We start from the raw sequence: 19,588 nt of genomic DNA, 5'->3' as shown, positions 1-19,588 counted from the left end.
TGTGCGTGTGTGAGTTGCTGATTATGCAAATAATCATTAGACAATTGTACCAGGAAGTTTGTGTAAGAAAGAAAAATCCCCAACCAGTTCCTCATTCTGGTGGCTGAGTGTCAGTCTATGTCTGCCGGCTGACCCACTTGTCAAGCCAAAAACTGTTAGTCTGTCAGTCAATCTGATAAAAAAAACACAGAGAAGAAATCTGAGGACTAAAAAACTTCTTCACAGTGGATGAACTGTTTCCTTGACCAGGGATACACACTAAGAGCGGTAAGCACAAATGCATGTGAAGTGTGAATGACACCAGTCAGAGATGTGCGTCGGGTCATTGTGCGCTCATCAATTATCTGTTCATACCCACTCACACACAGACACACATAATAGAAGATGTGTGATTGAGTTTAATTTGTGGGAAATGGTTCATTTGGAGTGATTAGGCTGGAAATTATAGGCTTCTCTGTGCTTTTTAATGTATCAATCCATTTAAGAGTTTATTTAAAAATGACTTCAGTTATTGTTGAAAGTCAAGGACTGTTTCATACTCAGTATGGTTTTATGGAACTTAAAGGATGGGCTGGCATGGCTTTGAAAAACACCTGATTAAAAGAATATTTAGTAAATTGTAGTAAATCACCAGTTTAACTTAATTTGATGTAGGTTTTAGGTGGCTATACAGTATATGCCATCAGACTAGTCAGTTAGTTGCATCAAATTCTGCAGTCGTTCATCTCCTCTCCTCTCCTCTCTTTTCGTTACCACTCCAGTTTTTGGCTCATTCCATTGCTAAAGGAGGAAGTTTGTATGGTGAGTCTGTGTGTCGGCTCCTAATCTGTTCAGACCCTTGGTTTCCGGCTGTTTGTTGACTGTCAAGTTAAAAATATAACAGAAGCACTGAACCAATAAAACACATAACCAGTAACAAACTGCCAAATTGTAGTTTGCAACACGTTTTTATTCACCAACCCTTTCACACTTGACAAAAACATCATGGCTCATAAACATTTGTGTGTGTGTGTGTGTTTGCATACTATTACTCCAAACTGCATTATAAACTTAATTTCCTTAGGAACAAAAGTACCATTATGTGGTAGACAAGGGTGCAGGTTTTAATGCTTTTTCAACATATGTGGCTAGTTTTTAGCCACGGTAGCGGCAAAGTTTTCACTTATTCTGTGAAATATCTTAGCATCTACTCGTTTGATTGATACAAAATTATGTACATACATTCATGGTTCCCAAACGATAAATCCTTACAACTTTGGTGATCCTCTGGCCTTTACGCTAGTGCCACAGTGAGGTTTGAATGAAATGTCTCGACAATATTGGATGGATTGCAATAAAATGTGGTACACCACACATTCATGTCCCCCTTCAGGATGAACTGTAATAACTTTGGAAATATCCTGAATTTTCATTTAGTGCCATAGTCAGGTCCAAATTTCAGTTTGTCCAGTGCTTTGGTTTATGATCAAAAACCTGCAAAACTAACATGACATTCCCATCGGCCTTAGCTGTACTTTGTGTTTAGTGCTAATTAGCAACTGTTAGCATCCTAACACTTTAAACTAAGATGGGGAACGTGATAATCAATATACCTGCTAACATCAGCATGTTAGCATTGTCAGAGAGAGCATGTTGTCATGCTAGCATTAGCATTAAGGTCAAAGCACTGCTGTACCCAAGTACAGCCTCAGAGAGCTGCTAGCATGGCTATAGACTCTTAGTCTTTGTTTCCTTACTCTTGTTAAAAAATTCACGGCATATTCAGGTCAGCTTGAGTACTGCACTGGCTCTTGCCACCTGAATCTCTTTCAGGACTTTAAACACTACTGTTTTGCATGCCATTACAGCAAATCTGTGGAAGAGCATATCCCTGCTCTGTTTGAATATATGTTATGACTGGATACGCTTTAATAATGTCAAATGCCAACAGGACTCAAAGTCTTAATAAATATGCCAGGTTTCGCCAGGGGAGAAAACACTTCTGCTGGATGTGAACTTTGACAAAAAGTTTTACTCACTGTTTATATGAGTCTGCATTGTTGAGAGCCCCCTTTTTATATTTCATTATAGCATATAGACACTCACTCCACAGTCCTCCAGTACCACAAAATAACCATTAGAAATTACTCATTGCTAAATTGATGCATAAAATTTGCTTATAACTATGCACTATAGCAAGGTGCTTGTGTGGGTGTGTTTCCCTAAAACTATAATACAGCAGGTGACATTGGGATACGTGCTAACAATAGTTTTGTCTTCCTCTTTTAAGCCTTTTTAAAATTACTGCGTACTGCTGAAAGTCTTATGCATAGACAAGTCAATGGTCTTATGTAGTTGTCAAAAATGTCAAAAATAGGAATTCTAAGCGCCCTCATGCTCATTCCCCATTGCAAACTCTAACACTGCCATCATAGAGTCAAGCCCAGCGTGGTTAAAAAAACACAGAAAATTCTTTCATTTTACAGTCATCATTATTGAGGTTATCTAGGCTGTCTCGTTGAGCTTTCCTCTTGTGGCCCCTTTACACCACCTCTGAAATACCACCATTTAACACACAGGAATCATCTCTCGAAGTTTAAATTTATACAGATCTTGTGGTCATTTGGTTCTATATGCATGTATCTGTGCTTGCAAATGTTATTGTGTGTCAGTGTTTGTGGGCTTCCTGTGGTTAGCAGAAAACAGCTTTAAGCCACAATAACAAACTACAATACAGAAAACTGCAGCAATAAAGCTTTTATTACACTGAATGGACTGGGATGAGATGCTGACAGCAGGACAGAGTACAGCAGAGTAGCACTTATACTATAATTTGATAAATATTGTTTTCTTATGGATCAAAGTCATATTTTTGGACTGATGTTGCTGATTATAGGTATATTGTGCTTAGACTGGTCATTTTGTAAGCCAAGAAACACTCAAAGGGTTCAGGTTTGTAACTTCAGAACACTTGTCACTGTGGAAAAGTTTCATAAACAGCACTAAAGACATGAAAACTGTTTTTTGGAAGCCAGAGAGTTTCCTCCAAGCTCACTGTTAATGTTATGAAACTCTACTGTAAACTGTTTTACAGTAACTTTCAAAACACCATCATATTTTCACCTCCTCTGTACTAACTCTTCTTGCTGCCTGGATTATGATCACTGGCAATGTTTCTTTTCCAATCCAGGAAGTGTGACATCCTCATAAAGCACAAAAGTAGTAATAATGGATTACATTTATGAAGCGCTTTATCATGAATAATCAAAGCGCTCCAGTGTGAAGGGGGGAAACTCACCTCAACCACCACCATCATGTACCACCCACCTGTGGGTTGCACGGCAGCCTTGGGAATTTTGCCAGGACACCGGGGAAACCCCCTACTCTTTATGTTAAGTGTCATGAGATCTTTAATGACCACAGTGAGTTAGGACCTTGGTTTAATGTCTCATCCGAAGGATTGGAGTAAGGAGGAGGTGAGGTAGAAAGCACAGAAGTTTGACACTGGAAATGCTGGAGGGTTGTTAGGTTTATAATAATAATAATAAAACTATATACTTTATCTTTTTATAGAGCACTTATCAAAACAAAGTACAAAGTGCTTCACAACAAGAGAAATAAAATACCACAGTGAATGACGAAATATAAATAAATAAAATACATAAATTACACACAAGCAATAAAATAAACAATAAAAAATAAACAGCCAGTTCAGGTAAAATCAGGACATGCTTTCAGATAAAAATGTGTTTTGAGACGAGACTTAAACGAAGACACTGACTCAGACAACCTAATTTTTTCAGGCAAGTTGTTTCAGAGCCTCGGGGCCCTGATAGCAAAAGCTCTGTCCCCCTTAGTTTTCAACCTGGACTCAGGAACAGACAGGAGACCCCTGCCCGGAGATCTCAAACTACGTGAAGGTTCATAAGAGATTACAAGGTCTAAAATATAGTCTGGAGCCAGGCCATGAAGAGCCTTAAAAGTAATCAAAAAGATCTTAAAATCAATCCTAAAACAAACAGGGAGCCAATGTAAAGAGGCTAAAACAGGTGTGATGTGGTCGTACTTCTTGGTCCTGGTTAACAGCCTAGCAGCTGAGTTTTGTACAGTCTGCAGTCGTGTTAGGCTACTAGAACACTAGGTTAAAGGAATAGTTTGACATTTTGCAAAATTAGCTTATTTTCTTTCTTTTTGAGAGTTAGATGAGAAGATTGATACCACTCTTGTGTCTTTACATTAAATGTAGAGCTGGAGCCAGGAAGTGATTAGCCTAGCTTAGCATAAAGACTGGAAGTAGGGGGAAACAGCTAGCCTGGCCCACTCAAAAACTCAAAAATCCATTTGCCATCACCTCTGAAGCGCACTACTTATAGTAGCACGTTGTACTGTAATGTGTACTGATTAAACAAATATAGAATGTAAAGTTGCTCCACCTCGACAAGCTACAACATAAAAATGGGGCTTAAACAATAATGCATCAGTTGTAATGATCTATGACTATATTATATAGTGATATAACACAGACATGAGTCATTTGCTGGATACTACTTAATACTTTTGTCCTTTTTACTTAAGTAGAATCTTGAATGCAGCACTTTTACTTGCAAATGAGTATTTTTAAATTGGGATATTGCTGCTTTTCCTTAGTAAAGGATCAAAATTCTTCTTCCAACACATATTTTCAGTTGTTCCTCTATGTATATTGCATAATGTGACATGCTTAGTACAGTATATACACCATTACAACTCTCAGTGCCATCTGTATCTTACAGGCTCTACTCACCCTTCATATTATACCCTTGATGATAAAAGGACTGACACATAGCAGTTAGGTGTTGTTTGGATCAGGTGATGATTAGGGTTTTCTTATGAGATACAGAGCGGACTGTGATTTATACAGCATAAGCAGGTTAATCTGTGACATAGAGACAGTGTTACAAATCAGTGTAATGGTTCCTTTACAGACAATTTATGTTATCTTAGTTTCTATTCGTCTATGTGCATTTCCTCTTTAACTTTTTATAAACACCAAATGATAAAAAAGGAAAAAATGAACACGTCACTGGTTTGGTTCTGTGTTATTTTTTTACATTCCAGAGACAGAAAGGCACAGGTGTTTGTTACTAAACATTTTCAATATTGTTTGCTTCAGCAGCTGTAAATGGTAAATGTGTAACAGCCCAGTTCACTCTTCCTTTTTCTCACTTCCTCATGCAGGCAGGATGGGCTGTATGAAGTCCACACTGAGCGATGGTCTGAGCGGAGGTGTGGAGGTGAAGATCAGCCAGCAGACTGTACGTACCGAGCAAACGCACTATGTCAGAGATCCCACCTCCAGTACAAAAAACAACATAGTAAGTAGTCAGACAGCAAGGCTGAGCAAAACCCAAATTTCAGTATAGTATATTTATAGATTGTGAAAGTCTGTAGTCTAGAAGGGATAACTGTGTCAGTTAAAATAATGGAAGATCGATAGATAGATAGATAGATAGATAGATAGATAGATAGATAGATAGATAGATAGATAGATAGATAGATAGATAGATAGATATAACTATTGTGTTATAAGCACTTTTTGATGTCTCTTTTATCATACAACATTTACATTGTTTCTGATCCTGAAATCTCTTGGTCTGCCTTTGCAGAATAATTCCCTGTTACCTGGTCAGGTGTTCCAAAATATGGAAGGTATACCGCATTCTTTTTTTCTTTATGTTTGTTTCATTTTCACTTTCTTTTGTAAAAGTAAGCATATTGTTTAATAGCTTTCCCATTTTGGAAAAAAAAAATGCAAGGAAAGCTAAGTGAGGCTGTTCCAGAAGTAGTTTGTTTTAACAGACTATGTTTAACATATCTACAAACACATTACTACAATACTCATTATGACACCTGTGATAAAAGGTAAATCCAGCCTGAAGCCTGCATGCGGTGGCTAGCTAGGTCACCAGCTGGTATTTAGTAGCTAAAGTCAATGTAGTAACATTAAATGGTTCAAGTCTATCTTAATACTATAAGCATATACCCATATGTACATTGAAAGAGTAACTGGCCCCTCTAATCTTGTCCTAGCTCGATTCCAAAGATGGAGGACCAAATCCACAGTAAATGGACCGTACTTGTATAGCGCCTTTCAAAGCGCTTCACACACTACATATTGCATTCACCCCATTCAAACACCGATGGCAGAACTGCTCATCAGTACAAAGAAACAAATTAATCATTCACACACGCTGATAAACTGGGATTGAACCGCCGATTGATGGACGACCTGCTCTAGCACTAAGCCACAGCTACCCCATTGGGACAGTCCTCATTTTGTGCAAAAAAAGTTAAAAAAGCTAAAGTTAAGCTGAACCTAATATGAGGCTTCAACAGTCTGAGTTAGCCATCTTTGGCTATCTTCCAAAGTTAGTCATTTTAGAAAATTCTCTCTTTGTGTCTAATCTACTGTCGCAGCTTAACAAAACACTGTACAATTTGTGCATAAAAGACTGTAACTTTGTAAACGACCCATTTGATTTGGCTAACTCAGACTGCTAAAGCCTTATATTAGCTTTGGGCTGAATTTTAGAATGCAATGATGTGTGTGTTGTATTGGGATAGACTGTCACATACCTATCCTTTAATGCTACTACATTGTTATTTGCAACTACATATCCAACTAGGCTAGTGACCTAGCTAAGCTACATCTTCCAGACTAGCTTAACGCAAACCAGTACTAATATATGTTGGCTAATGCTGAGCTCTCTGTGTTAAATTCTAAACACATTATGTGGAACCTAAAATGAAAACATTCTAATATGAAATTAATAACTTCAAAAATGACACAAAAGCATTCAGGTATGTAACTGACTGAAAGAATATTTATTACTAACACCACTGGTGTTTAGTGAAGTGTGGGTAGCCTAGGCTATATACTGAGTGAGACTGAGTACCAGATGTACTTACTTACATTTTTGTGAGCCAGCTCAAACATTAGTAGAGGAGGATGATGATATTGATAACCAGTGACACATCTACAGTCACTCTGTAATATTTAGTTGAAGTTGCTAGTGAATGGTTCTGCCAGTCTGATACCTCATGTAGTCACCATTTGTGGGATTTTTCATCATCTCTTTAACCTTTGTCTGACATTTCTGTATGAATGCTTGCCCTGTACATAACACAGACTGCCGGATTAAATTAAACTGTGGGCCTATTTATTTTTGTTGTACAGTATTTAACATGTCAATTTCTCTTTCTGTTTCCTCCTTCAGAGAAAAGGGGGGTCGGTAAAATAATGGTCAGCCTTTACCCGTATGAAGCTGTGCATCCCGACGACTTAGGATTCAAGAAGGGAGAAAAGATGAAAATCTTAGAGGAGTGAGTGTCCGATATTGATGGTAGACTGATTCAACTTCAGGAAATGTTATTCATCATTTATATATTGCGTGATGTAAGGCAGGAACCAAAAATGAATGCTTACAGAAGCTACGAAATGGAGCACTGTTTCAACTGCACACCACAAGGAGAGTCGGGTAAAGTTCACCGTAACCTCTTCAACCCTGATAGACCCACTGGTCCATCCGTCATTACAGACTCTTGCATCACCAAAAAGTGTTCAAACTCACAGAACATACTTTAAATTCTGGTGAAAGTTTCAAATGATACCAATATAATTCATTCTGAATTTGAAGAAGTAGTCGTTAAATGATGCTTAAGACATGAGACAGACTTAAATTTCGCGGTACATGCATTAAAAAACATTGTTCGTCTCACTGTAAGCTTCATATAATTGCAATGAAGTGTTGGAACAAGCTGATGAATGAATATGTGATATTCTTATGTGTATAGAAAATCATTTTTTTTCTACTTTAAAGCCACTTAAGATGGAACTTAATGGGAAAATCAGGGTTCAAGAGGCTAGTCTAGCACTTTAGGACACCCAGGTTTTGCAGAAGATATTCTGACAATCAAAGAAAAACAATAATTGTGCTAAAATAGCTTGAAATGTCCTGCAGGCATGGAGAGTGGTGGAAAGCAAAGTCTTTGTTAACCAACAAAGAAGGATTCATACCATCCAATTATGTTGCCCAAGTTGACACCATGGAAACAGAAGAGTGAGTAGCTGCATCTAAATAAATTATTTTATGTTGTTTTCAATGAACTGCTTTTGGTTTGTTTTCTGACATTTTCTTTCATGCTGACAATTTACATTGCAATGTACATTGTACAAATCTTAATCTACATGAATTCATGAACTTCCCAAATTTAATCTACTGATCACAAAGGAGGATTTTCAAGCTTTGAGACAACCGAGGTGAGATTGGTAAAAGTGGGTGGAAAGTCAATGTGACTGTGAGTAATATGTCCATTTTTTATATTCAGTGTGTTTCCTGTTCATTGCAGGTGGTTTTTCAAGGACATAACAAGAAAGGATGCAGAGAGGCAGCTATTGGCCCCCGCAAACAAACCAGGCTCTTATCTTATCAGAGAAAGTGAAACATCAAAAGGTATGGAAATCACGACAGCCCTGAATGACAGATACATGCACAAACATTCCCCACGTTCAATACATGGAGCTCAGGCTAGTCTCCTTCTTCGTTTAAACCATTTCTAATCGCTAGTCACTCTCTTTTACTTGACGATTTCTTGACAGGAAGTTACTCATTGTCCATCAGAGACGTGGATGCAAAGGGGACAGATTCGGTCAAACACTATAAAATCAGGATGATGGATAATGGCGGCTACTACATCTCACCTAAAATCTCCTTCGATGACATCGGCAGCATGATCAAACACTACCACTGTGAGTATGGCTCTTGAATGGAGGCGCTTAATATCATTTATTCAAAAAATGTCCCCCTCCCATTCTAATGTCTTTGGTATCAGTTGTTGATTTTATTATTAGATGCCCAAAGACCTTTACGTATGAGAGACATTTATTTAATAGCTAATGTTTTATTCATAAAATTTGATTCAGTCTCACCATTACTTGAATGAGCATGCCATGTTATTTATCACCAAGGAAAATTGAACACTAAAGCAAGGATGCCTTAGTTCTCAGTGTGTGTGTGTGTGTGTGTGTGTGTGTGTGTGTACCTTCCAGACAAAGCGGATGGCCTGTGTCGTAAATTGGACCGTTCATGTGTGAAACCCAAAGCTCAGAAGCCGTGGGATAAAGATGCCTGGGAGATTTCCAAAGAGTCTATTAAGATGGTGAAGAAACTCGGAGCTGGACAGTTTGGAGAAGTCTGGATGGGTGAGTAAAGAGAAAAATGTAGCCTGAATTTAATCAGTAATATTGACTAGGAACAGCTTCTTATGCCCAAGAGTAGATAGAGGGAATAATTAGAAATGCGAGGGCATTTATACTTACTTAATCCCCTTCACCCCCTGTGGTCCGCCTTCTGCTGTTACCTTGTCGTGGTCGAGAGGCTTGTGTGTCCCTCTCTGAGAGCTAGGCTGGTGGGAGGCTGCTGGTTCAACAAAGCCGGATTGGTCTCACATAGGGCACATAACAGCACCACCCCACATCTACAAAAAAGGGCATTCTCATGGAATGCACGTGTCATCAGGTGTTGGCTGCTGCGTGGCATTTTACCATGAGTAAATCATCAATTCCAAGACATCAGCATGTTTACCAAGAAGACAGTCTGCTTGTAAGTATCATTTGACATTGTGTAGACTCAGATAGTACAACAAAAAATAGGAAGAGGACAGAGAATTGAGCTAAAAGCTATTAAAATTTCTCACAATGCAGATAGCTAAACAAATGAAAGGCTGATAGATTAATAACATTATTTACCCACTGTTTACCCACACACAGTAATGCAAATAATTCAACTTTTCACTGAAGAGGCAAAGATCATATTTGGGGAACAATGGGGTTTATGTGAAATGTGGTCTTAATTTAGAAACTAAATTAATTAAATTTAGAAACTAAATCAAGAAACACAAACATCAGTTATGATGATGTGAGATAAAGGCTTCCACACAAAATATTAATTTATAATAGCACCTTTAAAGATCCAGCAAATGGCACCTTGACTTTGGCGGTTGAGTGAAGGGGAGTGTGTCTTGTTCAGTAGGTCAGAGGATTTCTAAATCCTTATCTTGTTTATTGTATATCCAGAGCTGCAGAAGTGAACAGTACAGGGGAATTTCCTTCTTTTGTTACCCATTAAATATGTTTGGTCAGAACTGACAGCTCTCTGTGGAAATATGCTCAAATGTGTCCACGCATGCCTCTGTTGTAAAGACTGGCCTGGGAAGATCACATTCATGTGTGCATCAATGTTGTCAGTTTTATCATCTATGTAGGAAATGTTGGAATCTGAAGGGAGATTTGCATCAGACGTTTGGGAGTGGTGATGACACACACACACACACACACACACACACACACACACACACACATGCATATACCAGAAAGGGGTGTGCAGAGAGGGTGAACAGAGTAACTCGGTTTTATTGCAGTTTTATGTGCAAACCTTGCTGTGGCCTGTTATTTACTTACGTATGTCACAGGGATTAAAGACTTTGTCAGGTTTCTTTTTTGTTAAAAAAACACATTCCTATGATTGCCTATTAAGCACATTGCTGTTGCAATTCTTTGAAACAAGAAGGAAGTATATGACAACATAGTGGTTAAAAAGTGGAAAACCTCTGTTGGTGGGAAATGATGGGAAAGTTTCGGTTCTGGTTCTAGGTACGAGACTTATACTGAAATGTACAAGTACTGTGGGTTTCTGTTTTATTTGTGGTAATGATATTACATGAAATACACTAAACAACTACTGAATAAATACAAAATGTTGTGGTTATCAATGTTCAAAGGTTTATTTTTTTTATTTTTAAAAGCTATACGTGACAGTATCATAGATGTGTATTCATTGTGGTGTAGTGATGTGTTTGGATGCCTTCCATTCATGGCTCATATCTCAAACCAGGTGCAGCCGGTTTCTCTGACAGTATGTTATGAATAGCTCAAACACTGAAAGACAATAAAACACTGTGAAAATAGGACATGACACCTATGACCTCACATATGAAGAGGGCGAAGAGGTTGCTGCCATGCCAAAATAAAATCTCTCTGTATCCCCCCAGCTATTGCTTTATAGCACATCATCTTTTGTTTTCATACTAATTCATGCTAATTACCAGGCTCATACAGTGACATGCTATTACTGCACTGTATGTAACTGCTACAATCTGTTGCTTTGTTCGTATGTTCAGTCGGCCCACAAAGTCCCAATATGCAACTTCAAGTGAAGCAATGTGTACCTGCATGTTTATGAGTAGCAAAGAGTAATATTCTATTCTGAGATTATTTGATTTGAAGAGATTTTAGAGGCCTGACTCTGTTAATCTCTTAAGTATTAACTAATGAAAAGCTAGATAAAGCTAGATAAAGTTAGATAAAGGTCAGATTTTGTGTAATGAAATATGTGAGAGAGAGACAGAGAGGGAAAGAGTACTTTGATAATCCCAATGGGAAATTGAAATATTATAGCAGCCAAGTCACTGTCACTGACACAGTACAATAACTTAATGTCAATATGCAAAAGGCTTACAGGATGGTCAGGCAGGCATAGGTCAAAGCCTGATGATGTCATCAGGGTTATTCAGCTCAGGCTTGAAGACACTTCTGAAAGATGTACTCACAGCTAACAATATGAGGATATCAGGCTGCATTATGGGATGTGTAGGATCCAGTGCTTTTGGAGTTTGCCTAGGACGGTGTAGTCCCTCATTCGTCCAGGAGTGTTCTATCGTAGAAAAGGTTTCAGTCGTAGTCATCTGGACACTGTTTTCAGAATCAAGACGTTTCGGCTCCCATCCGGAAGTCATTCTCAATTGTGAAAAAATTGGACGGGAACTGGAAATTTAAGCTACTCTGAGTTACATAAGCCCTGCCCTCAGGAGGGAATCTGCCTGAGTATCTGTTAATCGCTAGTTTCACCTGAAACTGACCTAATAGTTTCAAGATGGCCCAGTAATCGGTATTCAGGCCTATTGTTCTCTGGCTGCATCTACTTCATCACTGTTAGTTTGCCTAGGGGCTAAAAATCAGGAAATCTCGACCTCTGCCTCGAGAATTTTAACCATTCTTTTTTTTTTACCCTGTTTGTTGCAAGTCCCCTAACTTTATGGAAGTGCAATACTAAATTGCTGGTGTGCCCCTTTAAGTTACTCAAACTAGCATAAAAACATATTTGTGCATAACATCATGCAATATTTCAGCTTCAACTTTACTAAACCGATTATTTAAATGTAACACGCAAACACAGACACAAACTTGATACATTTTTAAACAGTTTAGTCTACTTTAGTGTCATGCATCACTGAGTAGGTTGAATAGTAAATTTAATGTTACTTCCTATGATCTGCATTTTTTTCACAGGTTCTTATTATTATCACAACAATTTCCATGGAAAATGAAATAATACTTGGTATATACAGTTTTATCCAGCATCTGAAAACAGTTTGCTGAGTGTGTATGTCAGTTGTAAATGGTTTTACACATTTAGGGTTAAATCAGTAAGTGTTATAGTTAGTTACAGCAGAATAAGAATTGTCCTTTTTCAGATTTAGAGCCTGTTTCAAATTGTCCAATAGTCATGGTAGCACAGAAGACACTGTAGCCCTGCAACATGTCAAGATGATTTCATACTTTCATGCTAATTTATTAACATTCTGTATTTCCCCAAATCTCCCTCCCTTCACTTTCTGTGCAATCAGCTTATTACAACAACACAACCACAGTAGCGGTGAAGACGCTGAAGCCAGGCACCATGACGGTTGAAGCCTTCATGGATGAAGCCAATGTCATGAAGACGCTGCAGCACGACAGGCTGGTGCGGCTCTACGCTGTTGTCACCAAGACAGAACCCATCTATATCATCACTGAATTTATGGCAAATGGTAGGCTAAATGTAGGCTACTATTTTTAACACATGTAGCTGATATTCTTATCTGGAGCAAATTCCAATGAGTGCAGCAGTACAATTAACCTAGATTATTAGATATTCAGAATAAGCATAAACAGGACGTACAAATGTCAGCAGCTTAGTGTTGTGACATACAGCATTCATGTGACCACATAACAGGGCAATTTCACATAGGAGGATTAGTGAGATAGCCATGTCAGTGTGGGGAAAAAAAAGAATAAATATATATATATATATATATATAAAATCTAATGAAATTGTGAACATTCAGAAATGTTTTGTTGATTTAATATCACAGCTAACATGGATACACAAGTAAGCATACAATCCACCAGTGCACACATGGATACAGACATACAAGACACTGACATTGTTTCTCATTCTGTCTTGTCTTTAGGGAGCCTACTAGACTTCTTAAAGAGCGACGCAGGGTGCAAACTGCAACTACCCAAGCTCATCGATTTCTCAGCGCAGGTGATTTTCACACTGACCACTGCTGCTTTTTCTCACCGCTCACCCTCCTCCGTAGTTGTGAAACAGACATAACGTCACTGTTTCCATTGCTGAACTGAAAGGAGGAACAATAACCAAAAGAGCAAATCTGATACTTAAATTAATTTAAATTCCAACACCTGTGTTGGTATGTAGTAACATTGGCAGGTTTGGTGGTTCATCTTCCTGTGGGTTGGGTGAATGAGTACATCAAAGCTAAGGAAGACTGATCTTTCTTAAACTGTTTGTAAAACCTCAGTAGGCAGAGCCAAAAGTTGTTCAGACTATTATAAGTAATTATTATTTTATACATTTAAGCAGATAGACCTAATTTAAAATCACATCAACTTTTCTCCTTCATGAAACAATGAACAATTGGACCTGATTAACCTGTTTGGAGTGATGATCCTTTCGACTGATAGCTTCTCCATACTTTTGAAACGTGTCATGCATTGTGTTAATGCATATTTTCATCTTGTTTAATGTGATTTTGGTAACGCTTTATTTTACGGGCCATTTTCCTGAGAAGAACTGTGTAATTTGGTACTTATTTTAAGGAAAATAGAGGAAAAGTTCAAGTGGTACACCTTCAATTATTAAGTTCCAATTAATTCCTAGGGTGACCTGAACAGGCAAAAATGTGAGATTTGTCTACACTCAAGCATACGATTTAGCATATATGAAGGATAAAGTTTCCAATAATAAATAAATAATGAATATTTGCTTTACTTTAAATGAAGCAGTTCCTATAATTTTTGCATTACTGTGATTTCTTTTGCTTTTCTTTTTCCTTCCTTTTTCCCCTTGAAACGTCTGCACACTCAAAAAAGTGTAACTAAAGGTTGAATGAACAATTAATCAATGTTTATTGTAAAGCACAGCCAAGCTTACGGGCTTGACCAGGGGTAGACTAATAGTATAAAAGAACATGTTTGTTTGAAGTGTTTGTAGTTAGCGCTAGTCAGGTGAGTATAAACAACTGGCATTGTGATTATTTGTTAAGTTGGGTTTGTACTAGAGCTGTAATTAATCAACATTTACTTGTTTCATTATTACAGTAATTTAATGATTAATCATTTAGTCAAATTCAAATGTAATGTCTTATTTCACTTTTTATTCGGAACAACAGTCAAAACCCAATATGTTCATTAAACAGAGAAAGGCAAACATATCAGCATGAGAGACGCTGTAACCAGCAAACCAGTACCAGCAGCTCATTGCCTCAGCAATAGCTTGAACCTGTAGGTTTTAGTTTGGGAAATTGATGTTCAGTTCATGTTGGGTCTGGATTTTTAGCTTGTTTGTGTCTGAATCAGTCAATAACATCAGTTACTCTACCGGTGCTTTACAGTCTTGAGTTTGTTTGAATACATACGAGAATGATTTTGCGTATGTTTTATTGTTCGCTGTTTCAGTCCTGCTCACCTGTTTGAATGAATTTGGGATAATGATGATACAGTGCCATTCTTTTACATTATTGTTTTCCTTGTGCTGTTGCAGATAGCAGAGGGCATGGCGTACATAGAGAAGAAGAATTATATTCACAGAGACCTGAGAGCAGCTAATGTCCTGGTGTCAGAGAGTCTGCTCTGTAAAATAGCTGATTTTGGACTGGCAAGAGTCATAGAGGATGACGAATACTCTGCCAGAGAGGGTAAACTTTTTTGTCTTTGTATGTTCAAGAATATGTGTGTCACCATTTTTGTCTTGTGTAAGAGGTTTTTCCCATCACAAATGAGCTGACTCCCTGACTGGATAGTTGTGACACATTCAAATAAAAAAAACCCTTTTGAGAGCTAGAAGTAGAATTGACAATTTACTTTATTCAGTAAGGGTTTGATGTGTGGGAATGTGTAGGAGTATGGGTTATTTAAATACTCCATCCTTGTATAATTTAAGTATAATGGTGACATAAAGTCTGTGTATGTGTGTGTGTGTGTGTAACTGTGTGAGTGTGTGTGTGTCCTCTGCAGGAGCCAAATTCCCCATTAAATGGACAGCTCCAGAAGCCATTAACTATGGCTCCTTCACCATCAAGTCAGACATGTGGTCCTTTGGAGTTCTGCTCTACGAGATTATAACCTTCGGGAAAATCCCATACCCAGGTAAACATTCACTGGACTATATGTTAGGTTTATGTGTCATAATTATTGTTGTAGGAGAATCAACTACTTTAATCAAATGATTACACTTTAATACTCTCGTCAAGGGGCACCACCCGGTAAATAAACCGGGAAAAACAAAAAACGAATTAATTAAATCTTTAAGAAGGATTGAATTCTTTTCGAAAGATTGACCTTGTTTTCTGCTTCAAAGAAAACACACAGACAACTTCTTACTGATTAAATGAGGACATTTATTTATAGCTAAATGCCTAATAACTGAATAAATGAAGGATTAATAAGGTATGTGATAAAGAAAATAAAAAACAACAGATGAAATAGATATTGAGTGATGAAGGTGACGTAGCCTATGTGATCTGATTATAAAAACGACTGCAAGACGCTAACGTGACGCTAGGGCAATTAACTTTAAATAGGAATTAATATATTTTATTCGACATCAACTCTTTATGACAGCAAAACCATGGTTTAGCCTACTGTTTTGAAGTGCTGGCAAAGACTTTCCGACATTGGCGTGACCTCATTTGCTGGTCTGAGGCCACGCCCAGCAAATGAGGTCACCTGGCCGGTCTGGCGGTCTCGACGGCGAAGGTCCGGGCCAAGTCGCTGCTGGTACAGTTCTCTGGGAGATGCAGGATTCAAACTTCCTTTGGTTCTAACCTTTGTTGTCTTAGAACACAGTTATCCAGGCTTCTCTTAGAAAGGCTTTGCTTTCAAAGTTGGCTGGCTTATCGAATAAAAAATCTCTGGCTGCACTAACATCTTCAGCTAGGTTTGGGTAACTTTAAAAGGAAAAATAACATTGCAAAAATCACGAGGCTTAGTGGTAAAGTTACAAAAAGATAAAAGTCAAAAGAAACAACTTTTCAGTTTATTACTGAGGCATTAAAGACTTGCTTGCAAAAAGATTAAATTGTGAACGGACTTTAGGCGAACAGGATTGCTGATTGATTATATAGTTAATTCACATCGATTCAAAATTGGGTTACAAAGCAAGGATATCACCGTTACTTTCACTTAGGAATATACTTTCAACTTCTGTGATAGGTGTATAGCAAACCTTATCTCAGACCACATCAGGAGGTGAGAGAAGTTGGTTTGCATGTGTGTGTGTGTGTGTGTGTGTGTGTGTGTGTGTGTGTGTGTGTGTGAGACAGATAAGGGAGGGGAGGATGTTGTTTTTGGTCTCCTACTTTAGTTAAACTAATCCAGGTCAATTCATTGTCTTTACATTTAGCTGTATCTCCATTAGCATGACAAGACGCGTCTTTCCTCCGGGTTGGAAAGTTTAGTAGTGAATATTGCCATTTGCCCAAACAAAAAAACAAATGACCACAAACCAGTTGCCCCAAATGAACCTTTGGGGGACCCTAGGGTTTGGGGATCTGGGGCCCCAGGGGCATTTGCCAGCTTTTCTTGATTGGTAATTAAGCCTTGATTCCAGCGGTGGAATGTAACTTAGTACATTTACTTAAGTACTCTACTTAAGTACAAATCTAAGGTACTTGTACTTTACTTGTATTGCCATTTTATGCAACTTCATACTTCTACTCAACTACATCTCAGAGGCAAATATTGTACTTTTTACGCCACTACATTTGTCTGACAACTTTAGTTACTAGTAACTTTTCAGATTACAATTTTTCATGCCCTTGGATTACCTGTAAAATTGCATCGTCACAAAACTGAAAACAGGGCTGTTTTTCTGAGCTCATGAAAAGTTGCCTCTTTAGAGAAATGTGGTTCTCACAGGACAGCAAGTAAATGATCTGAATACTTCTTCCACCATTGCATGATTCAAGTAACCAAAATTAAATATATCATTGGGCTCATGGTGTTATGATGAAAATGTACTGCCCTCTACTGGTGATTTTTATTTTCTGAACTGCATGGGGGAAGTTCATTTGATGCAAACATTCCATGTGTCATGCCAATCTGTTTTTATTACAACCACTACTGCTACTATAATTACATATAACTAACAACTTCTACTCACTACCGCTGCCACCACCACTGCTACAGCCACCATCACTTATTTAATAACAACTGTTAATTCGAACACAACTACTGCTACTAGTATTACTCTTACTACTACTGCAGTTTGCGTGCTCTCATTCATGTCAGCTTGAGTATGTGAGTGTATACAGTATGACCTCCATGTCTGCCTGTATTGTCCCTAGGTATGACTAAGGGAGAAGTGATGTCCTCGGTGCAGCGTGGCTACCGTATGCCTCAGCCTGACAACTGTCCTGCTGAGCTCTATGAGATCATGATGTCTTGCTGGAGGAACAAACCTGACGACAGGCCCACCTTTGACTACATGCAGAGTGTCCTGGATGACTTCTACACCGCCACCGAGGGACAATACCAGCAGCAACCATAGAGAGGGACACTTTCAGCAAGACTTTGGCAAATAAAGACATTTCACATTCACCCCGGATCATGTTTGGAGCAATTTTAGATATGTGGGGTTTTTTTGTAATTTTTTGTATATATCACACATTCTATATACATGTATATACTGTATTTCTTTAATATTTGCTGCTGAAAACATACAGTGTGCAGGTTTCAGAATATACTAGATTGTAGCTACTCAAAGTGCCATCTGTATGTACAAATATTATATTTTGCGCAGTTTAATTTCATCTCAAGCATATTCTGGGGTATAGAGGAGATGGATTTTGCTCCAAACTGATAAAAACAGATGAGCATTATATACAACAGAAAGAAAGAGTCTTAATTATGTTATTTTCTTTTTAGTTTTTGACACTAGAGTCTTGTGCATTGTGTATTTGGACCAAATAGACATTTCAATATATGTTTGTGTACAAAGGGACTGAACAAACAGCAGACATTATACAAAGAGTTTGCAAAGGTAGGACAGAATATAGGAGGGTTAGTGTATTGATTTCTGTACAAACAGCTTCCCCTGTGTAAATATTGTGGCAAAACTGATAAAGGCTGTATATAGGAATAGCTATTACAATGACTTGCAGGTAAAACAGTGTGTTCACCTGTGTTCAAATTCATTTAAAACTATAAAAAGAGCATGATTCATATCTTTGACTTTAAAATGATAATGTATCATTTTGTTGGTGTTATTTGTCTTCTATCTGCCCCACGTCTGAAAGCAGTATTGTATGTTGTGATGTTTCATAATAACATTTCCATTTAGGTTAATAGTTAAAGAAGCAAATCATGTTCTACAAAAGTATATACATGTAAGGTTATGACTATCCAGTTTACATTTCATGACTAATTATTTCATAAGCTGCTCTAAAATGGAAAACAAAAATACTGTTTAATAACCGAATGCTGAATAGTAATACGATTGAGTTGTGTTCTGTTTGCTGTTTCATTGACAAGAGAAGGGTTGATCACCTTTAAATCAGCTTCATATTGAAGTGCTGGAGCTCTTGCTAATCACATGTGTAATCTGGATTTTGAAGTTGCATTGGGTTTGACATTGGATGACTCTTGGTACTTGAGTAAAAATAACTTCAATTCAAACTTAACTTTACATGTAAAGAAGGATACCCAATTACTGTATGGGCTATTTTGACCATTGGAACCATTAACTGTTTGTTTGTTTGTCATTTAATGATCATTTGAGTTGTATACTTGTTGCTATTTGAAATGAGAATGTGTACATTTTGTATGGACTAAAGGTGTATGCAGTAAATTTTATTCTGTGTTGGATGTCTTTGTACATTCAGCTCATATTTAAGAGATTTAGCTGTCACTCCGAGAGACCTGTCCTAAACAGTTTTGTTGATTTGCTCAAAAACATAAGATAAGATCAAGATTTTTAATTCAATTTCTCACTACCTCGTTGCATTCAAGTTAATCGCAGTGACCTGAGAGAACTATAAAGACACAAGTAGCTTCATGTCCTAGGTATCAAAAAGTACACTCAAATGAAAGGATAATGACATTTACATTTTAGTAATTAATTATTTAAACATTGTATTCAGAATTCATTGCATGAAATTCATTGTATATTTATTGTATAACATTTAAACATGTATTATAAGCAACCAGACAAATGTCAAAGGTCAGTGG

The 19,588-nt window shown here is 37.6% G+C and overlaps 1 protein-coding gene across 6 annotated transcripts; it reads left to right on the top strand.

Annotated features, from left to right (window-relative positions):
• Window positions 1-79: 79 nt before the first annotated feature.
• lyn (LYN proto-oncogene, Src family tyrosine kinase) lies at window positions 80-19,213 on the top strand. 6 transcript variants are annotated; one of them, XM_044218917.1, is made up of 14 exons: window positions 80-267; window positions 762-801; window positions 5,197-5,333; window positions 5,625-5,667; window positions 7,236-7,341; window positions 7,980-8,078; window positions 8,368-8,471; window positions 8,618-8,767; window positions 9,068-9,220; window positions 12,703-12,885; window positions 13,309-13,385; window positions 14,904-15,057; window positions 15,377-15,508; window positions 17,707-19,213. In XM_044218917.1, the coding sequence occupies exons 1-14, from the start codon at window positions 229-231 to the stop codon at window positions 17,907-17,909; spliced, it is 1,620 nt and encodes a 539-aa protein (XP_044074852.1). In that variant the 5' UTR covers window positions 80-228; the 3' UTR covers window positions 17,910-19,213. The 6 variants fall into 6 exon arrangements, with proteins under 6 accessions (XP_044074852.1, XP_044074853.1, XP_044074855.1 ...); XM_044218918.1 differs by having other exon boundaries at window positions 81-267; window positions 5,197-5,273; XM_044218920.1 differs by lacking the exon at window positions 762-801 and having other exon boundaries at window positions 112-267; window positions 5,197-5,273.
• Window positions 19,214-19,588: the final 375 nt, after the last annotated feature.

The sequence above is a fragment of the Siniperca chuatsi genome, linkage group LG13, assembly GCF_020085105.1.
Source record: "Siniperca chuatsi isolate FFG_IHB_CAS linkage group LG13, ASM2008510v1, whole genome shotgun sequence".
NCBI classification, from domain to species: Eukaryota; Metazoa; Chordata; class Actinopteri; order Centrarchiformes; family Sinipercidae; genus Siniperca; species Siniperca chuatsi.
This window is presented reverse-complemented; position numbering and strand designations above follow the sequence as displayed.